Source organism: Canis lupus, chromosome 11 (genome assembly GCF_048164855.1).
Source record: "Canis lupus baileyi chromosome 11, mCanLup2.hap1, whole genome shotgun sequence".
Classification (NCBI taxonomy): Eukaryota; Metazoa; Chordata; class Mammalia; order Carnivora; family Canidae; genus Canis; species Canis lupus.
In genome coordinates this window covers 47,504,638-47,523,388 of record NC_132848.1, presented here as the reverse complement: position 1 = coordinate 47,523,388, position 18,751 = coordinate 47,504,638, and the positions used below count along the sequence as shown (strand labels likewise).

Sequence of the window (18,751 nt, the reverse complement as noted above, 5' to 3'; positions counted from 1 at the left end):
ATACTAAAGAATTTATTTCCAGTATGTGAACATACTTTCCTTCAGATGAAATACCAACGATTCTCCTGAGATCAAATGGTCTTCCCACATCAAAGGGTGGGTTCGAGGCCTCAAAGGATAGTCGCCTTCTAAATGGCTCCCAAATTCCTTGAGCTTCTAAATAGGCTGTTCCAATGACCAAGAGAAACAGTGCACTGCAGGGGCAGAGAAGGTGGAGAGTGGGGTTCATCTATTAGTGTACAGGTAACAAAGTTTGATATGAAAGGCAGATAAAGCATAACAGGTTATAAAAAACAGACGTGTGTGGCAATTCTTGTTGGACTAGACAAAAACAAAGCATCAGGGATAAAAGTTTGCACACTCACTTTTACAGAATGCCAACTTACATGGAGGCTTATATAGAGGAAATAATTAACTTGTATCAGAATAGACACTTGGAGGATACTTTTCCTTTTCAAAAAGCAGCTTTTACCTTGTGGTTTTAAATTCTCTAGACTATTCTTTTCCCTTAAAGGACATGCGGGGTAACCATGTAAATTTAGAGGCATATCTATCAGATTTTCCAAACACATAAATATACTGAAAAAAAGATATGGTTGCCGAGGATTTGAAAAATATATCTCATGTTTTGTGTTACTTCGCCCTGTTTCAAAAAAAATATATGTTGAGTAAGTTACATATGCGCAAATCAAGTAACTTTACCTGGTAAATCATGAGTGATTTTTCTCAAGAAATTAACATGTACTTATTTTAAGAAATTTTAAAGGTAAAAGACTTTTGCTTATTGTCTATGCCACTCAAGCAGGGTTCAGTTCTGACTGCTCCTACTAGTATATGCAGACTTGATCGGGGCAAAAAGATTTGTTCTGTTTGCTTACAGATTCCCAGCACCCAGAAAGGTGCCTGGCACACAGTGGGCATGTGATGATCAGTGTCTAGTGATGCCTGAATACCAGCCTCAAAAGAAGACACAAATACCTCATTATTCCTGAGATGATGATGTACAGAGCCAGCTCCCAGTTAGGTCTGGGTAGGGCTTCTGCACAGGTTGCTAACATATGATATGGAAGGGATGCATTCAATACAAATACAAATTCGGAGCCACTGGTTGTTATAAACTTCAGTTCACGAATCACTCTAGAAGCCGTGAAATCAGGAGTAAACCTAAAACAGAATAGTGGCAGTTAGACTAGTTTCAAAAACACACCACAGCCGTTTACAATACCAATCCCATACAACTTTGAAATCTCAAAGAGAATTTTAAAGCCTGATACTTCTCTTTAACTTTCTCATTTTAAGATGGAGGAAGCATTATCCTATGAGGTTAATAACAAATACAACTACATTCTGCTCATAACTGGAGAAACTGCATGAAAAAGAACAATAATCTACATACTTATTATTTCAGGAAGTGCTGAGTTTCTCTCCCTCCCTCTTTTCTCTTCTATCTGAATCCACTCTCTTCCCTCGATATATTTCCAATAATGCCTTAAAAAAACCACACACACAGAACCAAAACCATCCTAGCCCTACTGATCTTCTCTTCGTCCCTACTGTACTGTTTTCTGCACTATTTTGTTTTTATTTTTTATTAACTGTATGCTCTCCAACCAATGATTTGCACCTTGAGGACATCTTATTTTCCACCAAGCACTATGACTTATATGAGTATTATCATACACACTGAGTGATTGTCCATTGAAGATCATGAAATTATCACTCAATTAAGGGGACAGAGGTTACATTTTATTACATATACTCTATAATCTAACAAGTTATCAATTAATTGTTAAAATAGGCTGCAACTATTTCTGATATAGGCCTTAAAACTGCCTTCTGACCTAAATATTATACACTTCTACATTGTACAACATGGAAAAACTGCACATGTGTGATACTGCTCTGTTACTGAGACTGAATTTATAGTCAATTTCCTACCGGTACCTTATACTTTAACACAACCCTGAAAATAATTTTGAAGCTGATCTCTAAGCTGATCTCTAAGATTATCTGATCCATTTTGGATACAGAGGAAGTTTCACAATTTTGAAAACAAAGATATGAAGAAATAATTGAAAATTAAGTGGAAAAAAGTCATGAGTACATTTGTGAATAAAGATCTTTTCCGTGAGCATGAACACGTATCTTTGCAGTTTGAACAACTGTAGTACTTGAAGTTAATGAAAAGCTGGTGATTCATTACACCTCATAAGAATACTTACAATATGATTATGTCTTTAGAGGCGTTGGCACTTAGTGCAAACTCTTGACAATTAATGACTTTAAAGCCATATCCCTCACATGAGTACCCACTGACTTCAATGGTTTCTATGTGAATCTGAAGCTGCCCTGTATTCTCTACTTTAAATGTTCTTTTCAATGTGAAATTTGGTTCTCTTAGTTTCAAACCTAAAGGAAAGAAAATCAAGAGTGAATATAAATCTTGCTAGCCTGTGGTCCAAGTCCAAATGATTGTCACATTCTCCATAAATATTGCCAAACATTATGAACCACCTCCTCAGGCCAAGAGATGAGCTGGTACCCAGACTTCATTAGCAAGTACTTCACTTTGTTGTGTCACTTTAGAGAGAAGTTTAATTATGATTTATTTTTCATACTCAGAGTAAATCGTCTTAAGACATGCAATGAATATTGAGCCTTTAAACCTCTGAAGATCCAAATCAAACAACCCTGAAAGCAAGTCAGGGTATTTCATTAAAAATCTGAAGTATCCATCATTAATACATACACGTGCACATATAGAAATACTGTCCATTTGGGTGGAATTATGTATTTTTAGAAGCAAATGCTGAAAGTTGTGGCTTAGGTAGGAATACTTACTATCTGTACAATCTTTTAACAATGCTTCTGTGATTTTAAAGCGTAAGGAACTCCCTGGACCTGGAAGCTTGCCTGCCACCCTCAAGTTCTCAGTTGTTCCTTGTCCCTGGACCATCACAGCATCCACCACGGTCAGATTATTTCTATGCAAGAACAAGAATTACAGAATTTTCTCCCATTAAATTTGCATAAGAAATTATAAATTTGCAGTACTTATAATTGATCTATAATTTTTAGTGTTTAATAAACCACATAGAAATGAATATACTAAACTGAAGAGTGAAACATTTACACTTTAAGAATTAAAAATCTTTACACAGAGAGAAGCAAGTTTTTCATTTTTAAGAGTCACACATGGTACAGTCAGAACACTATTCAGGCTTTCAAGTTATAAACGTAGTCACAGAGGTACATTTCATCAGGTGTGGTATATTGTGTGCATGTGTGGACAAACCAAATACCCTATTAAATAAATCAGACACACAAAATCATATTAAAAGAAATCAAATAAGGACTTCCGAATAAGTACTGAAAATCAACTCACATTTAAATCACAGAACATACCTGATTATGATTAGTGAAGAAACAGTTCTGTTGTGAATGGGAGTAAACTTTACTTTCACAGATTTCTTTTCTCCAGGTTTTAAAATCAGGTTTAAAACTGAATGTCGAGAAAGGCCTTCTGTAAATCCTGTTGAACTCTGCAGTGGATGAGTCTTCAATCGTGAGATAAACAAATAGAAGTCACTACTTCTCTCTGGAGGAAGTTTTTTCCTTTACCCCATCCACAGTCCAGTATTAGCTTCTTGAATTAAGTATGTGAACAGTTTTACCCCCATGATTTAGATACTGGTTAGCTTGCAAGCAGAAGTGGGCAACCAGTGGTGATCCCTCTCATTAAGTCCCTGAAACGGCTCTGATCCTCACATCACCATAGTCCCTTATTTGTACTGAGCAGTTGATTTTGTATATAGATCTTTTTATTTTTAACTTAAAAAAATTTCTGAAATGTAATACACATATATAAAAAGGATATAAATCTAAGAAGCACAGCTTAATGTTTTAGCACAAACAGCTATACAACCAGCAACCCAGCACCCTGAAGTCCTATCATTGTTATTCCCACTTCTGGCCAGTTTTCCTGCTCCTTCCTCCATCCTTCCCCCTCTAATGGGTATCAGCTGAAGGGTCTTCAGGGTGTCATCAGACTTTTTTATTTATAAAAATACTTCCAACTCATATCAATCTATCTTTGAACTTTATTTTGAAAGCCCAGCACATAATTACTGTTTAACATTTGATGACTGAAAATTTAATAACCAAGATGGCTTGACAGCCAGTTACAGATAAGATTTAAATATTCATTTTTTAATTAAAAATATAGTTTACACATAAGGATACAGTGTTCCAATTTTTAAGCAATATTAAATTTAAACTTTTTTTGGGGGGGAAGGGTTGGCAACACTTGGCTATTAATGTCCATGGCTCTGCTAACATGTGGAAGGGGAGTGAGGTTTGCATGACTTTCTGCTCCACTTGGCATACTTAGGTTTAAAACATATAGATCTTAGGTTTAAAACATATAGATCTATCTACTTGTGTTAGCATGATTCTGCAAACATAACTTATAGTCAATAGACTTAATGAAGCCACTACTTTTTAACTCATGCTTCTGAGGCAAAAAATTTTCTTCTGCATCTAACATTCTTCTCTGTCAATGTCTACTAGGACAACAGAATATCCTGACTGCTCCAAAATGGTTAATAAAAGTTCTCTTCTCGATAAACTATTCTGAGTAACTGATGGACACATTACATACTATACATATATTCCCAATAAACACTAATTTAAACTCTGATGACCTGGCAAACATTTGAGGATGTTGTGATGCCTCAGGGATATCATTAAGGCTTCAATTAATTCTCAATAATTATGCAGTAATGGCTCTTTAGAGAGTGACCAATGGGACCCCCACGGATTTCAGAAGCTTTTCAGGATATCTATGGTGTCAGAACTATTTTTGTAACACTGACAGATGTTATCTATCTTTTCCACTGTGTCGACATTTGCACCGGTGGTCAGCAAAATCAATGGCAGGTAAAACAACTGACCCTTTAGCTAAAAGTAAGACCATGGTATCTAACTTCTCTATAACTACTGTCTTCTTCACTGCTATGTACTTGTACCTAAAAAAAAAAAAAACTACTGATTAAGCAGTTAATGATATTAATTTTAATAAATCTCAATCTCTGGGCACATGCATTTTTAATACTATGATACAATGAGAAATTTGCATAAAGCACTCCTGCTGCCTACTTAAGCACCATGTTGTCCTGAAAAGCTATCATCTGAGATGCAAACTGAATTAGTTCTTTTCTCATGGAAAACCATTTATACTTGAAAGAATGACAATCCATCTGTGATTATTCACACTTGGGTATTTGGTAGACATTTTCACAAAAATGAAGTGTGTCTGTCCAATTAAGGAAAAACAACTTAAGTACCTGTTGCCAGTGATAAAATTTGAGTGAGAAAATTTAGAAATTTGGAAGACTTGAATCTACCCCTGTGAACTTCATAGCTTTTCAATAATTAAAGAATTCCTTGATGAGACTGATAGTTATATTAGTGCATGTGATTTTTTTTTTTTTAATTTTGTAGAGTGAATCATGTCAACATTTGGAAGCTCTGCATCTCAGTGAACCAGTATTTTCCAAATGACTGATGCATGCTGGTAGAATTACTTAAAAAGGCAATTAAGACACTCTTTTTGACAACTATGTATCTGTGCCAGGTCAGATATTTTTCATATACTTCAACCAAAACAATAGATCATGAAAGACTAAATGCAGAAGCAGTGGGAATCTGTGTATTACATCTGAGAGCCATAAAGAGATCTGTAAAAATGTATAACAGTCCGCTCTTGCAAAAAATCTTTTTGGGGGGCAGCCCGGGTGGCTCAGCAGTTTAGCGCCGCCTTCAGCCCAGGGTGTGATCCTGGAGTCCTAGGATCGAGGTCCCATGTCGGGCTCCTGCGTGGAGCCTGCTTCTCCCTCTGCCTGTGTCTCTGCCTCTCTCTGTGTGTCTCTCATGAATAAATAAAATCTTAAAAAAAAAAAATCTTTTTGGGAAAATACAGCTATTTTTAATTTTTATGTTATCTATGTTAAATGGAGTTTATTATTACTTTAAATGAACTAAATCAATATTTTAAAGATCTGTTTTTTTTCCAGTTTTGAGAAATAATTGACATACATCACTGTATAAATTTAAGGCATGATGGTTTGATGTACATATACTGTAAAATGATTACCACAACACGTTCAGCCAGCATCCAACTTTTCATTCAGATACAATGAAAAGAGTAGAAAAAAGAATAAAAGGAAAAAAAAATTTCTCCTTGTGATGAGCAATCTTAGGACCACTCTCTTAACAACTATAGTCAACATGTTGTATGTACATCACATCCCTAGCACTTACTCATCCTATAACTGGAAGTTTGTACCTTCTGACCACTTCCCTCCAATTCCCTCTTCCCTCACCCCTCTGCCTCTGGTAACAAGTCTGATCAGTTTCTCTAGAGGTTTAGGTTTTTATGCGTAACACCATTAAGGTCTATTCATGTTGTCACAAATGGTAGGATTTCCTGTTGTTTTTTTTTTTTTACAGCTGAGTAATATTGCATTTTATAAATATATGTACATATATATGTATAAATACATACACACACACTACAACTTCTTTACAGCTGAGTAACACTGCATTATATATTATACGATCTATATCCTATAACACACACACACACACACACACTACTTCTTTATCCATTCACTCATCAATGGACACTTACACTGTTTCCATGCTTCGGCTATTATAAATAATGCTGCTAGGAAATGGGGGTGCAGATATCTGTTTGAGTTAGTGTTTTTGTTTCCTTTGGATATAGTCCTAGAAGTGGAATTGCTGGCTCATATAGTAGTTCTATTTTTAATTTTTTGAGGATCCTCCATGCTGTTTCTGATAGTGGTTGTACCAATTTATATTCCTACTCTTTTTTCCACATCGACACCAGCATTTGTAATATCCAGTCTTTCTGATAATAGTCATTCTAATAGGTGTGCAATGATATCTCATTGTGGTTTTAATTTGCATTTCCCTAATGACTAGTGATGTTGTGCATCTTTTCACATACCTTTTGGCCTTTTGTACAAAAGATCTCTCAGTTTTAATTTTTAATATGGTAAATACTGATAGATATAACCCACATGAACATAAAACCTCTTTGGAATCATGAATAATTTTTAAGACTGTTAAAGGAGTCCTGAGACCAAATACTTTGAAAACCACAGGTTTTATAAACAATATAGAGAACTATGATAGAATTTATCTTCACTTTACCCAAAGACTTAGAATTTCATATTTAGAATACATTTCTGAGGTCTAGAGTATTCTTATTCATCCTCTTGTCTCTCAGAGTACCTACACTTCAGTGTTTTAAACCTTGTAAATAACATTAAAGAACTTGTTTTTGATAAGAAAAAAAGATAAATATTACCTCATTTACTTCTTATGTGTATTTCCTCCCTTATAAAAGCAGAGCGAAAGGAATTTCTGATTACTGAGCTTTCTAATTATTTGGAATTTAGATAACCTTGAGCTTATTAGGTTGTCATTTTATGCATGGAAAAAACTGACCATTAAAATCTTGAGAAGATTCCAAGAGAAGGGCATGAGACTAGAATATATGACTGTCTACATTTCAGTCTAATGTTCTATTTGGCAGAAAAAAGATACTGAAAATTACTTTAAAAAAAAAAGATTTTATTTATTTGAGAAAGCGTGAGCAGAGAGGAGGGGCAGAGGGGAAGAGAGAAAGAGAGAAGCAGACTACCCCCTGATGCAGGGCTCAATCCCAGGACCCCAGGAATCCTGATCTGAGCTGAAGGCTGACGCTTAACTGACTGAGCCACCTTGGCATCACTGAAAATTACTTTCTTATACAAAACTGGCTTATAGACAGTAAAAAAAACCTATTATTCTACAAAGGTGTAGCTAACCCATGTCTTATAGAGTGGGAAAGAACACAAGTATTTCAAGAACTATAAAATATCTGGTTTGACAGGCTAATTAGGGAACCTAATCAGCAATGACCATGTGGCATGACAACATACAGATGAGAGCTCTCAGGTCTGAGAGAAATAGACTTGAATTTGGCCTTGCCACTTGACACAGGTATGAACTTGGGCAAGTTTCTTCCTTTTCCTGAGCTTTGTTTTTCCCTAGCAACAGAACAAGGAAATACTTACCTTTTAGGGTAGTTAGTAATTGCCCAGCCTGGCTGCTGTAATGTGAATATACCTGTTATAATGCTGACACACATTAGATGCTCATGCAATAGTGGGAAGCATTCTTCAATGCAGCCCCCAAATACTGAAAACCTTCCCAGCTGCTTTTCTTTCCTGGCCTTCTTAGCCACAGACTGACTTATCTAATGAACATTCACCATGGTCTTTCTAAATACCAAGGAGCCATTTGAAGGGCTTCCCGTGAGCTTGTTTAATCTATTCAAAAACTATTGGACTCGCATTCATGGAGCTTACAATTTTATTTGGAAGAATCCAAAATAAAAATTTAAATGATCAAGCTCAGTACTTTGGAGCTTAATAAAAATACATTATGTTAGTATATATACCTCATTTAGATATTCTCAGGTTTCTGGTAGCCAGTATTATAAACCTTTATGGGCTAAGGGGTGTTGCCTGCAAACAGGAACTTTCTACCCAGTGTGCCTCATGTTGATCTAAATCCCATCCATTCCTCCTGGGTTTTTGGCCTCTAAAATAATTATTGGACTGCTCTGACTTTTTCAGTAACTTCTCCTTGAGCCAAATTTAAGGATAGTCAGTAGTTTTCCTCCACGTTTGTACTGATCATATCATAGTTATTTCTCTGGGATAGTATGAAGTTTGCATACTTACACTGTTTCTGAAGACTTGGAATTCTAGTGTTCTTAAATCAATCTTTGCCACCTTACTCAAGTTAAATCTAAAATTAAAAAAAGTACATATTTTTCTTTATAAACAGCATCATAGTTAAAGGGTAATTAGACTAATTATCAAATTACCTTTTGGCAGATTTTGAGGTCAATATTGCCAGATTAATAGCCTCCAAAAATTAAAGGCCACAACTTATAGTTATTTCGTTCATTTTTTAAAACTAAAATATTTGAAAGGTTCTAGCTTTCTAATTTATTTATTTTTAAATAATTTTTTTTAGAAAGGAGTTCAACATTACTTTTTCTGGTCTTAAACTGAAAAATCTTCTAGATATTTAACATATTATCAATCTCTCCCCAGAATCTTCCCTCAATTTTAATTATGAATCTAGAATTTCTCTAAGCCAAATCTATTACTGTATAACTACAGTAAAGTTTTAAATGTGTAAAATAATAATTCAATGCTAATATAGAACATTTTGATTATTTAAAGCAATGCTTACCTTGATATTAACTTATCTACAAAGACTGAAGGATTGGAATATAAAGCCAGAGGAATAAATTGAATATAGACAGGAACATCTGCAGGATTTTCTAAAGTAATCTCTTCTTCCTTAAACAAAGTAACAAAACATTAAATGAAAGGTTTCCATAGTTAAAATTAAGAGTAGACACTTTATAGCCCCATTATAAATTTCCAAAAATCAATGTCATTCTGAATACTTACTGAGGAGCAGTTTGTATTAGTAAGTGGAAATTTCAAGTGCCGGGGTGAGCTAATTATAGAAGGCCAGGAGAGCTCAGCAGTGATTTTGGATAGTATATTTTTTTGAAGGTCTGTATTTACTTCAAATAAAGCACTCAATCTAGAAAAAATAATTTGTAAGTCACTATATCAAAATGAAATATTTGAGTTTTCTGAATGCAAGAAGTTCTACTAGGCTTGTATACTTGAGAAATTTTATTCTGGCCCTGAATAAATAAAGGTTTATTTGCTCTGACATTTTACTATGCTTTTAATAGACATGTATGAAGATGTCTCTGTTTTGGCACAAAGATTGCCAAAGTCTCTATCCCTGATCACCTGTGTTGTTTTCATACTGAATATGTGAAGCACAAGGCAGACATATACAGACAACATATGTTGGTAAAGGGATCCTAAACAATCTTACATGCCTAGTGGAAAGATCTAGACACCAACAGTAAGGTGCTGATGCATATTCATCAGTAGAACTTATGAGAAGGCAGTGTACTGCTCGGCATATGGCTTTCCTCCCCTTGAGATTAAAAACAAAATGAAGGAAAATCCTGATATGCAATGAATACGAATATGTCAGGTGAAGTGGTAATACATATGAGAGTTTTGTGCAGATATACATAATGTTATCAGCAATATTCAGGACCTTATTTAAATATTTCCCTACTTATAAGTGCTCATAAGCCAGCTGTTTAGAACTCAAGAATACATTCCCTAATGAAACAATATTACATACGGGGCTAAGGTCCCTGACCCAAACACTGAAGCCTATTTTAATCCACAATACTACTGAGTTATGACACTCTAATATTGTTAAGAGTACAGGTTTTATAAGACTATGGACAGAAATTCTCTGTAGTGTGTACAGGGACAAGGTAACACAAAGGCAGGTGCAGGGAGAATGCCACAGTCACTGAGCACCCGGGACATGATGGTATGGACAGACGGGGAGCCCAGGTTTTTGGCTGTGAAGTGCTCGGCACACAAGGAGGAAGGTAGAGGTTTTGGTGGAAGGGAGGTGAAGAGGTTCCTTGGCAGCGCTCCAAGCTATTTATTCATAACATTAACATTTATGAGACTCTATACATTGTAATGTCTGTAATGGAAATGCAGGGGACCAAGAACTACTGAGTTCATTAGAGGGGTCTTGACTTATTTTAACCATTTTAAAGTAGAAATTTAACTCTCTTTTGCCTTAAAAAAATTCTGATAGTAGACAGTTCAAATAAATAGAAACTCTCAGATTTAATCACTAACGGTTTGAAAAATTTATAGTACTATAAGTTAGATTATTTAGATACTAAGAAATACATTCAAATAAGCCAAGTGAAGAACAGTTTTTATCATTTGTCGTATTATCAATATTCCAGTCAAATTCTCTTCTGGAGCACAAGAAAAACTGTACTTCTACACTGCTAAGGAAGTGTGTTCCTGCTTTTGAATCCAGGTAGTGATTTGTCATTAGCACGCTTTCTGCCTGCCACAGATATATAGTTGAGCCTTAGTAAACTGGCCTCCAGGTGCCCCCTAATGGCTCAACACTTGGAAAGGGAGAAGGTGGTTCTTTTCACAGTGGCCAAATGAATACTTGGTCTCTCCGCTGTCAGACTGAACTAGGAAATGTTTTCTTTGCCTTTATCAGAGGTCAGTGGTAGGTAAAAACTTTCTTACGGAAATGGCTGTATCTAAGGTGAACAGTGTATTCATTCTATATAAATAGTTATATTCAACTTCAAATAGTTCTTTGATTTTAAGGTATCTAGAGTACTGGAGAAAAGAGAAAACTGGTAGTGTGTAAATTTCTGAGCAACATGCAATTAAAATGTCAATTCAAGATGCCTCATTAATAATTTTCTGAAGATGAGGCATTATTTTCTTAGCTAGAGAGAAGTAAAATAACCTAATATAAGAGTAACATTTAGAAAGTAGTATCAACAGAGACAATTCAAACTTGTAAAGATAGCTAAACATACTTAAAGCAAACCACTCACCTATGACCTGAATTTTCCTTTATTCCCATCCATCCTTTGAACAGGCTTTGATGCAAATCCCAGTCAGCATCCCACGTGTCTTCCTGCATGGCTACACCAGGTTGTACTTTGGGTTCGGCTAAAACAAGGAAACTTATGACACACTCGGCCTACCTCTACATCCACTTATCATTTTTCCCTCAAATGATTTCCACAGTACCAAGGGAAGGAGATGAACTTTCAAAGTGGCAGCCTTTCATCAAAGAATCTTTTGGGTGGAGTGAAGGGTATGAGTGAGAACAGTAAGATAACTTACATTTGGATAGAAAAGGCAAGCCAACATAGCAATGATCCCCACACTGCAGTCCAGGATCAAAATAAATGTTTGCAATCTATAAAGAGGCACAGGAAAACAGTGAATCCCAAATCCACAGAAGGTCATAGTAACACAATACTAACAGATGGGAATCCTCAAATATGATGTTTTCAAACCTTTGACTTTTTTCCTGGCTCCAAGTCTTCTTTATTGCCCCGTAATCGTTTGTAGTAAAATCGTACATCTTCTGACAAAGATCGTATTTGTTGTATCTTTACCTTCTGTGAGAAGGAATTCATAATATTTAAGCTTTGATGAACTATTTTTCCCTGGAGAAAGAAAACAAACAAAATCATTAATATACGGCTGGATTTTCTTAAGAACACACAATTTAGAGCCTACATATTTTTCAGAAACCAAACCCCAAAAGACACTTTGAATTTTTATCACTTGATAATCTCTAATTTTGTAATCAGAGCCCTCCCAAATATATATTTGTTTTCACAGCCTGTTACATAAAAATTAGAGGACAAATCTCTGCAATCTTGTGAAAATGAAATAAGACAGTAAGAAAAACATTCACACTTAATGTTAAAATAATGAGGCTGCCAACAAAGGTAACAAAGATAGCTCTGAATAAAGGAAATGGTCACTGTCAGTTTTTGAAATAAGGTTCGTTTATGCCAAGGCCAGGCTATCCTCAAAGTATCCAAATTCAGGATGAAATAATTTAATTCTAAAATCAAAAGCCAAAAAAAAAAAAAAAAAAGACCCCCCCCATCAGATTTATTTAGAAGAATTTTCTTTTAAAAAGAAAAATATCATCTGTGCCAAAGAGAAATTAGACATCTTTTAAAAATACAGGTTATCTAATATATTAACACAGCAGACAGATTAAATCACCAGATAACCAATGATAGCTCTTAATCAGCTGCATGCTTCTCCCTATGATATCAGATTTTAAGCAAAAAATTAAATGATTTAAATAGTCCTAAGAATTATATTATAATCTTTATTTTCTTTTGTTTGAGTACAGAATTTTATCTTATAATCTGATTCTTAGCCATTTCAAGAAGTCTTGAAAATGACCATATCTACTGGGCTAATACCTGGTATTAGAAGACACAGAAATTAAGGGAGTGCACAGAAAAAAAAAAGAGTTGAATGAGGGTGAGGTTAAAAGTTAACACTCATCTTTTGTAGCCTAGCCAGAGGAAACAGAGCAGAATGTTATCAGAGGCCCAGTATGCTACTGGGATGGGGAGAACAGAGAAGGAAGCACAAGGCCTCTGACCAGCTGTGTCTTCCTGGCATGCACTGGTAATAACCATTTTGCTCAAGTCCATGTCTTGTCTCTTAGGGGTATGTGTTGTATCAGGGGTGGTGGTCAAAGAGGTAACAGATATAAACTCATTTTACGATGGTATTCAAATATTAAGTACTAAACTATGAGTACTTGAAATGTTTATTTGGATGTATTGTTTTCATTAATTGGCACTAGTATACCCTACTAGATGAGAGATTTTACAGAACCTGGTGATTGTTATGGAATGAATGTGAACCCCCTCCCCTCACTCAGAGTTGAAATTCTAACCCTCAACAAGATAGTATTAGAGGTGGGGCTTTTGGGAGGTGATTAGGTCATAGGGTGGAGTCCCAGTGAATGGGATTAGTGACCTTAAAGGAGAGAGAAAATAAATAGCTCACCCTCCCTCCCTGCTCTTCTGGCTAAATGGGGATACAGTAAGAAATAGCCATTTGCAAATCCAGGAGGAATGCCCTCACCGCACACCGGATCTGCCCGGCGCTTTCATCTTGAGCTTCCTAGCGTTCAGAACTGTGAGAAATAAATGTTTGTTGTTTAAGCCATGCAATCTATGGTAATTCTTTATAATAGCCTAAGGCAATAACATCAAGTTAGTTTGTGATTCTAAGTAAATATCTGGTCATGTAAGGCATCTGAGGATATCTAAAAGTTTGATCCTATTTGTTCAAAACCAACACCTTGTTTTTATACAGATGCTTTCTCTTTTACTCCATCCATGGGCCTTTCACTGTGTCATCTACTGAATTATTCTCTTCCAGGATTTATGCTGCGTGTAAGGAGATCATTGATTGAAAAGGCAGTTGAAGAAAGGACAAGGTCGTTTTAAATAAATAAGGAAGGGGAAGAGGAAGGGCATTCAAGACAGACGAACAGCCAAGCTTCAGAAGTATGAAAGGACTTTACTGCCTCCGCCAATGCCCTCATCCAAACCTCTTCTTGACACTTTTCAAATGGACTGTGAACAGGGTCCCTGGATTGGTCTCAGGCACTCTACTGTCACTTCCTTCTGCCAGAGAAGCAATGTTTTTAAAGATCAGCTTATATGATGAAAAACCTCTGCTTAAAAACTTTAGATTTTCATGGACTTAAATGCATCATTTTTTTCATGCTATCACTCCAACATGTCATTCCCATCTTCTCTCTTAAAATTTCCCTCCATTCTTGTCAAACTGGGCAACTCATACTGCGTAAAGCCATCTCAGACTTTACTATCTCTGTGCCTGAATGCTAGTTTTTACCACCCCTATCTATCCTGCCAAAAGAACATTCTAAACCAGCTCACATGTACCTTCAACAATTACATGTGTATCTCATAGCACGTCATTTTTATACCTTTTAGGGCAATTTCTATATCCTGCTTTACATTTGTGAATCTTGGGCTCATATCCCAATCTAGATGGAAAACTTTTTGGGAGATGTAACTATTTCTTATTCCTCTTATACCTCTTATAGAACCTGGTTCAATGTCTTACCTTAAAGTAAATTATTGATAAAGAATAACTACTTTACTGTTGGATTCTAGGAACACAGAGATAAAGGCAAAGAAAAAATTATATATATATATATATATATAAATCCGTAAATGAAATCCCTTACTGGAAAAGAAGGTGGAAGAACCATGTGTTTTGGGAAGCAAGTCAGTGAACCCACTGCAATTACAGCCTTCACAGGAATTGTTAGGATCTGTGGAGTAAAGCAGACCATAAAGAAATAAGTGTTTACGTCTGAGATTGAGTTTGACCATTACTGCATTATTTTTGAGGATGTAAAGAAAGTCATTTTGGGGTTATATTAACAATAACCAATGCAAAAGCAGTATTAAAATTACCCATGAAAATTGTTTAATTTGACCAGTGTACTCCATCAAATGCTATGAAATACAATAAACTTCGATGTATTTTCAGTGATTCATTGAAAACATAGTAAATAAGACCAAACAGTAGGGAAGGAGGAAGGAAGAATTGATTTTTCGTAATACAGGTTATTTTGTAGACTATTAATTTAACAAGGAAAGTCAAATTATACTCCTAAAACAATGTATGAAACACTTAGTATTTTCTAGACTTATATAGTTCTGTATTTTTTTGTATGCAGCAATAAATAAACATCAGCTTAATTTAAAAAATAAGTTCAACATTATAGATGTTGAATATCAACTCCATACTATATGTAGCTCAAAAAGATACGTTTTAAAATATTTTTTCCTAATTCTCATTTTGATCCACACTAACAAAAATTTGTCTTAGCTATGAAATGTACTTATTTCTATTGTGACTGATGAATTCTTGTGATTCAAGTCATGTCATTCAAGTGACATACATGAATTCTTCACTTACGGAGGTTATTTGATACACTCCCAACAAATCCATTATTATTATATATTATTTACATATATTACATACATTATTATTATTAAATGACCAGCTTTGTTTATTCTGAATTAGCTTTGTTTCATGTGGGGGTTGTATGTGCTGAAAATAGTTAGGAGACCAGCAGTAGCAACTTGTTGAATTCAGCAGTGTTCAACTTCCCAAAGAACTTGTAAATATTAAATTAAAATGCTGAGTGAAGTAAGTCAGTCGGAGAAGGACAAGCATTATATGTTCTCATTCATGTGGGGAATATAAATAATAGTGAAAGGGAAATATAAGGGAAGGGAGAAGAAACGTGTGGGAAATATCAGAAAGGGAGACAGAACATAAAGACTGCTAACTCTGGGAAACGAACTGGGGGTGGTGGAAGGGGAGGAGGGCGGGGGGTGGGAGTGATTGGGTGACGGGCACTGGGGGTTATTCTGTATGTTGGTAAATTGAACACCAATAAAAAATAAATTAAAAAAAATAAAAAAAATAAAAAAAATAAATTAAAATACTTAAGTGTGGCAGAAATATATCCATTCAAAATCTCATTGAATGCAATAAACACCACAAATAGTTTTTCAAAAGCTCAATGATTTTCACTTTGGCCCTTGACTTAGAATGACTGATGTAAATACAGTCATAAGAATTCAAATTAAGATGTGATTTCTTCTTTTCTTTTCAAATTTTTATTTACTTATACATGAGAGAAAGTCAGAGACATAGGCAGAGGGAGAAGCAGGCTCCCCATGGGACCTGGGATCATGCTCTGAGCTGAATGCAGACACTCAACCACTGAGCCACCCAGGCATCCCTAAGATGTGTTTTCTTGATTGTATATTCCTTTTTGGAAAAATTACACAGAAGGCTATTAATGACTGCAGAAGAATCAGTGATCTCATTCAGGAATTTCAGTTAGGATCTGTGCAATGCTATAACTATGTGTAAGCAGATTTCCAACACAATTATAAATGTGCCAAAGCCATTTTACTGAAGTTGTTTTTAGTTAAGAGGTTTGGGCATTATCAGACTACCATGAGCTAATGAACACCAAGACTGTGTAAACTCTTCTCAAAAGCTCAGTTTTTAAGGTATGGAACAGTTAAACTATAACTTTATCAGTAAACTTAGCTGTTTCTGTAAAAGGACTGAATTATCAGAAAAACTTCATTAACATGAATCTCCATAGTCTTTACCTCATAGTCTGTGGTGATCTGTATGGCTCCATCATGAATCCCTTCCAGTTTTTTGGCAGTAAGTTTGACTCTGAACACTGCAAAATAGCCTGAAGATAATATTACCTGTTTATGGTAAAAATGACATTGTTCATTAATCTCGCTAGTTGAGGTTTCCTATTAAAATGGTAAAGAGCAATATTGTGATGAACTGTCTTCGAAATTCTAACATACACTGTATGACACTGAATTACCGCACCATCTTGTACAAATATCTCAGAATAATGCCCATCCTTAGATGATTATTTACTATACTTATTCATTGCGCCAACAAGAAAAATGGCTCCCCGAGGAACAGTCAGATTCCCATCTGCCAAGGTAGAAAGGGGTTTGGTCTCCACACATCCTACATGTCCCTGCATGGACAGAGAGGGTGAGGGTGGAGCAAAGGGACACACCCTTCCACTGACCCTTCAGCCACATTAGGGCATTAAGCATGCACAGAGTTGGTTTTGTTTCAAGTTCTGAATTTAACTCTGCACATTAAGAATCAGGCCTTCAGAGCAACTGAGATTGGGGTCATATGAAAACATCAAAAATCATGGAAAGAAGAGTTAAGCAATAAAAATTTGAAAGAAGTATGGAAATTTTATTTGTTTTCTCAAGCTATTTGCTGATGTTTCTCACACTCTTCTCTTAAACTGAGGTATAGTTAACATATAACATGATATCAGTCTTAGGTGTAGATCATAATGATTCAAGATTTGTATGTATTATAAAATGATCACAATAAATCTAATCACCTCCCATCACCATACATAATTAAAACATTTTTTTCCTTGAGAACTTTTAATTACCCTCCTAACAACTTTCACATATACAACGCCTTGTTATTAATATAGTTACCATGCTGTATGTTATGTTCCCATGATTTATTTTTAACTAGAAGTTTGTACATTTTGACCCCCTTCCTCCATTTTGCCACTCCATTTCCCTACCTGCGTGAACCATCAATCTGATCTCTGTACCTATGAGCTTGGTTCATTTTCTTTTGTTCTTTTAGAGTCTACATCTAAGTGAAGTCATATGGTATTTATTTTTCTCTGTCTGACTTCTTTCACTTAACATAAGTGAAAGATCCATGTTGCTTCAAATGGTGAGATTCTATTCTTTTTTTATGGCTGAGTAGTATTCCTGTGTGTGTGTGTGTGTGTGTGTGTGTGTGTGTGTTGTATGAAACAATCACATCTTCTTTATCTATTTATTCACTGATGGTCATTTAGGTTGTTTTCATATCTTGGCTACTGTACATAATGCTTGATAAATATGGGGGTGCATTTATCTTTTTGAGTGTTTTTGTTTTCTTCAGATAAACACCCAGACGTAGAATTACTGGATCATATGTTATTTCTAATTGAGGCATCTCTATACTATTTTCTACAGTGGCTGTTTCCACCAACAGTAGATGAGGGTTTCCTTTTCTCTACATTCTCACCAACATTTGCAATTTCTTGTCTTTCTGATAGCCACTCTAACAGGTGTGCAGTGATACCTCATTGTGGTCTTGATCTGCATTTTCCTGATGATGAGTGATGTTGAGCATCTTTTCATGTGTCTGTTGGCCAACTGTATGTCTTCTTTGGAGGAAATGTCTATTCAAATCCTCTGTCCACTTCAAAATCAGAATGCTTGTTTTTTTTTTGCAATTGAGTTGTGTCAGTTTTTAAAATATATTTTGGATATTAACTCCTTATTGGACATATAATTTGCAAATATTTTCTTCCACACAGTAAGTTGCTTTTTCCTTTTGTTGATGGCTTCCTTTGCTATGCAGAAGCTTTTTAGATGGATGTAGTTCCAACAATTTCTGCTTTCTTTGTCTTTGCTTTTGGAGTCAGATCCAAAAAAATCATCACCAAGACTGCTGTCAAGGGACTTATTCTCTTCTTCTAGGGGGTTTTATGGTTCCAGGTCTTAAATTTAAGTCTTTCATCCATTCTGAGTCGATTTTTG

General features: G+C 35.4%; 1 protein-coding gene across 1 annotated transcript in view; it reads right to left on the bottom strand.

The window, feature by feature from the left end:
• Window positions 1-18,751, bottom strand: part of TMEM131 (transmembrane protein 131) — a 227,510-nt gene that overhangs the window by 33,143 nt on the left and 175,616 nt on the right. The window contains exons 18-30 of the mRNA XM_072768088.1: window positions 16,760-16,864; window positions 14,803-14,889; window positions 12,056-12,208; window positions 11,880-11,955; window positions 11,585-11,702; window positions 9,564-9,702; window positions 9,340-9,449; window positions 8,820-8,886; window positions 3,406-3,557; window positions 2,842-2,984; window positions 2,223-2,409; window positions 979-1,164; window positions 36-194 (exon numbers count right to left, since the gene is read on the bottom strand). Coding sequence (XP_072624189.1) covers window positions 36-194; window positions 979-1,164; window positions 2,223-2,409; window positions 2,842-2,984; window positions 3,406-3,557; window positions 8,820-8,886; window positions 9,340-9,449; window positions 9,564-9,702; window positions 11,585-11,702; window positions 11,880-11,955; window positions 12,056-12,208; window positions 14,803-14,889; window positions 16,760-16,864 — 1,682 coding nt within the window. The remainder of the gene's footprint in view (window positions 1-35; window positions 195-978; window positions 1,165-2,222; window positions 2,410-2,841; window positions 2,985-3,405; window positions 3,558-8,819; window positions 8,887-9,339; window positions 9,450-9,563; window positions 9,703-11,584; window positions 11,703-11,879; window positions 11,956-12,055; window positions 12,209-14,802; window positions 14,890-16,759; window positions 16,865-18,751) is intronic.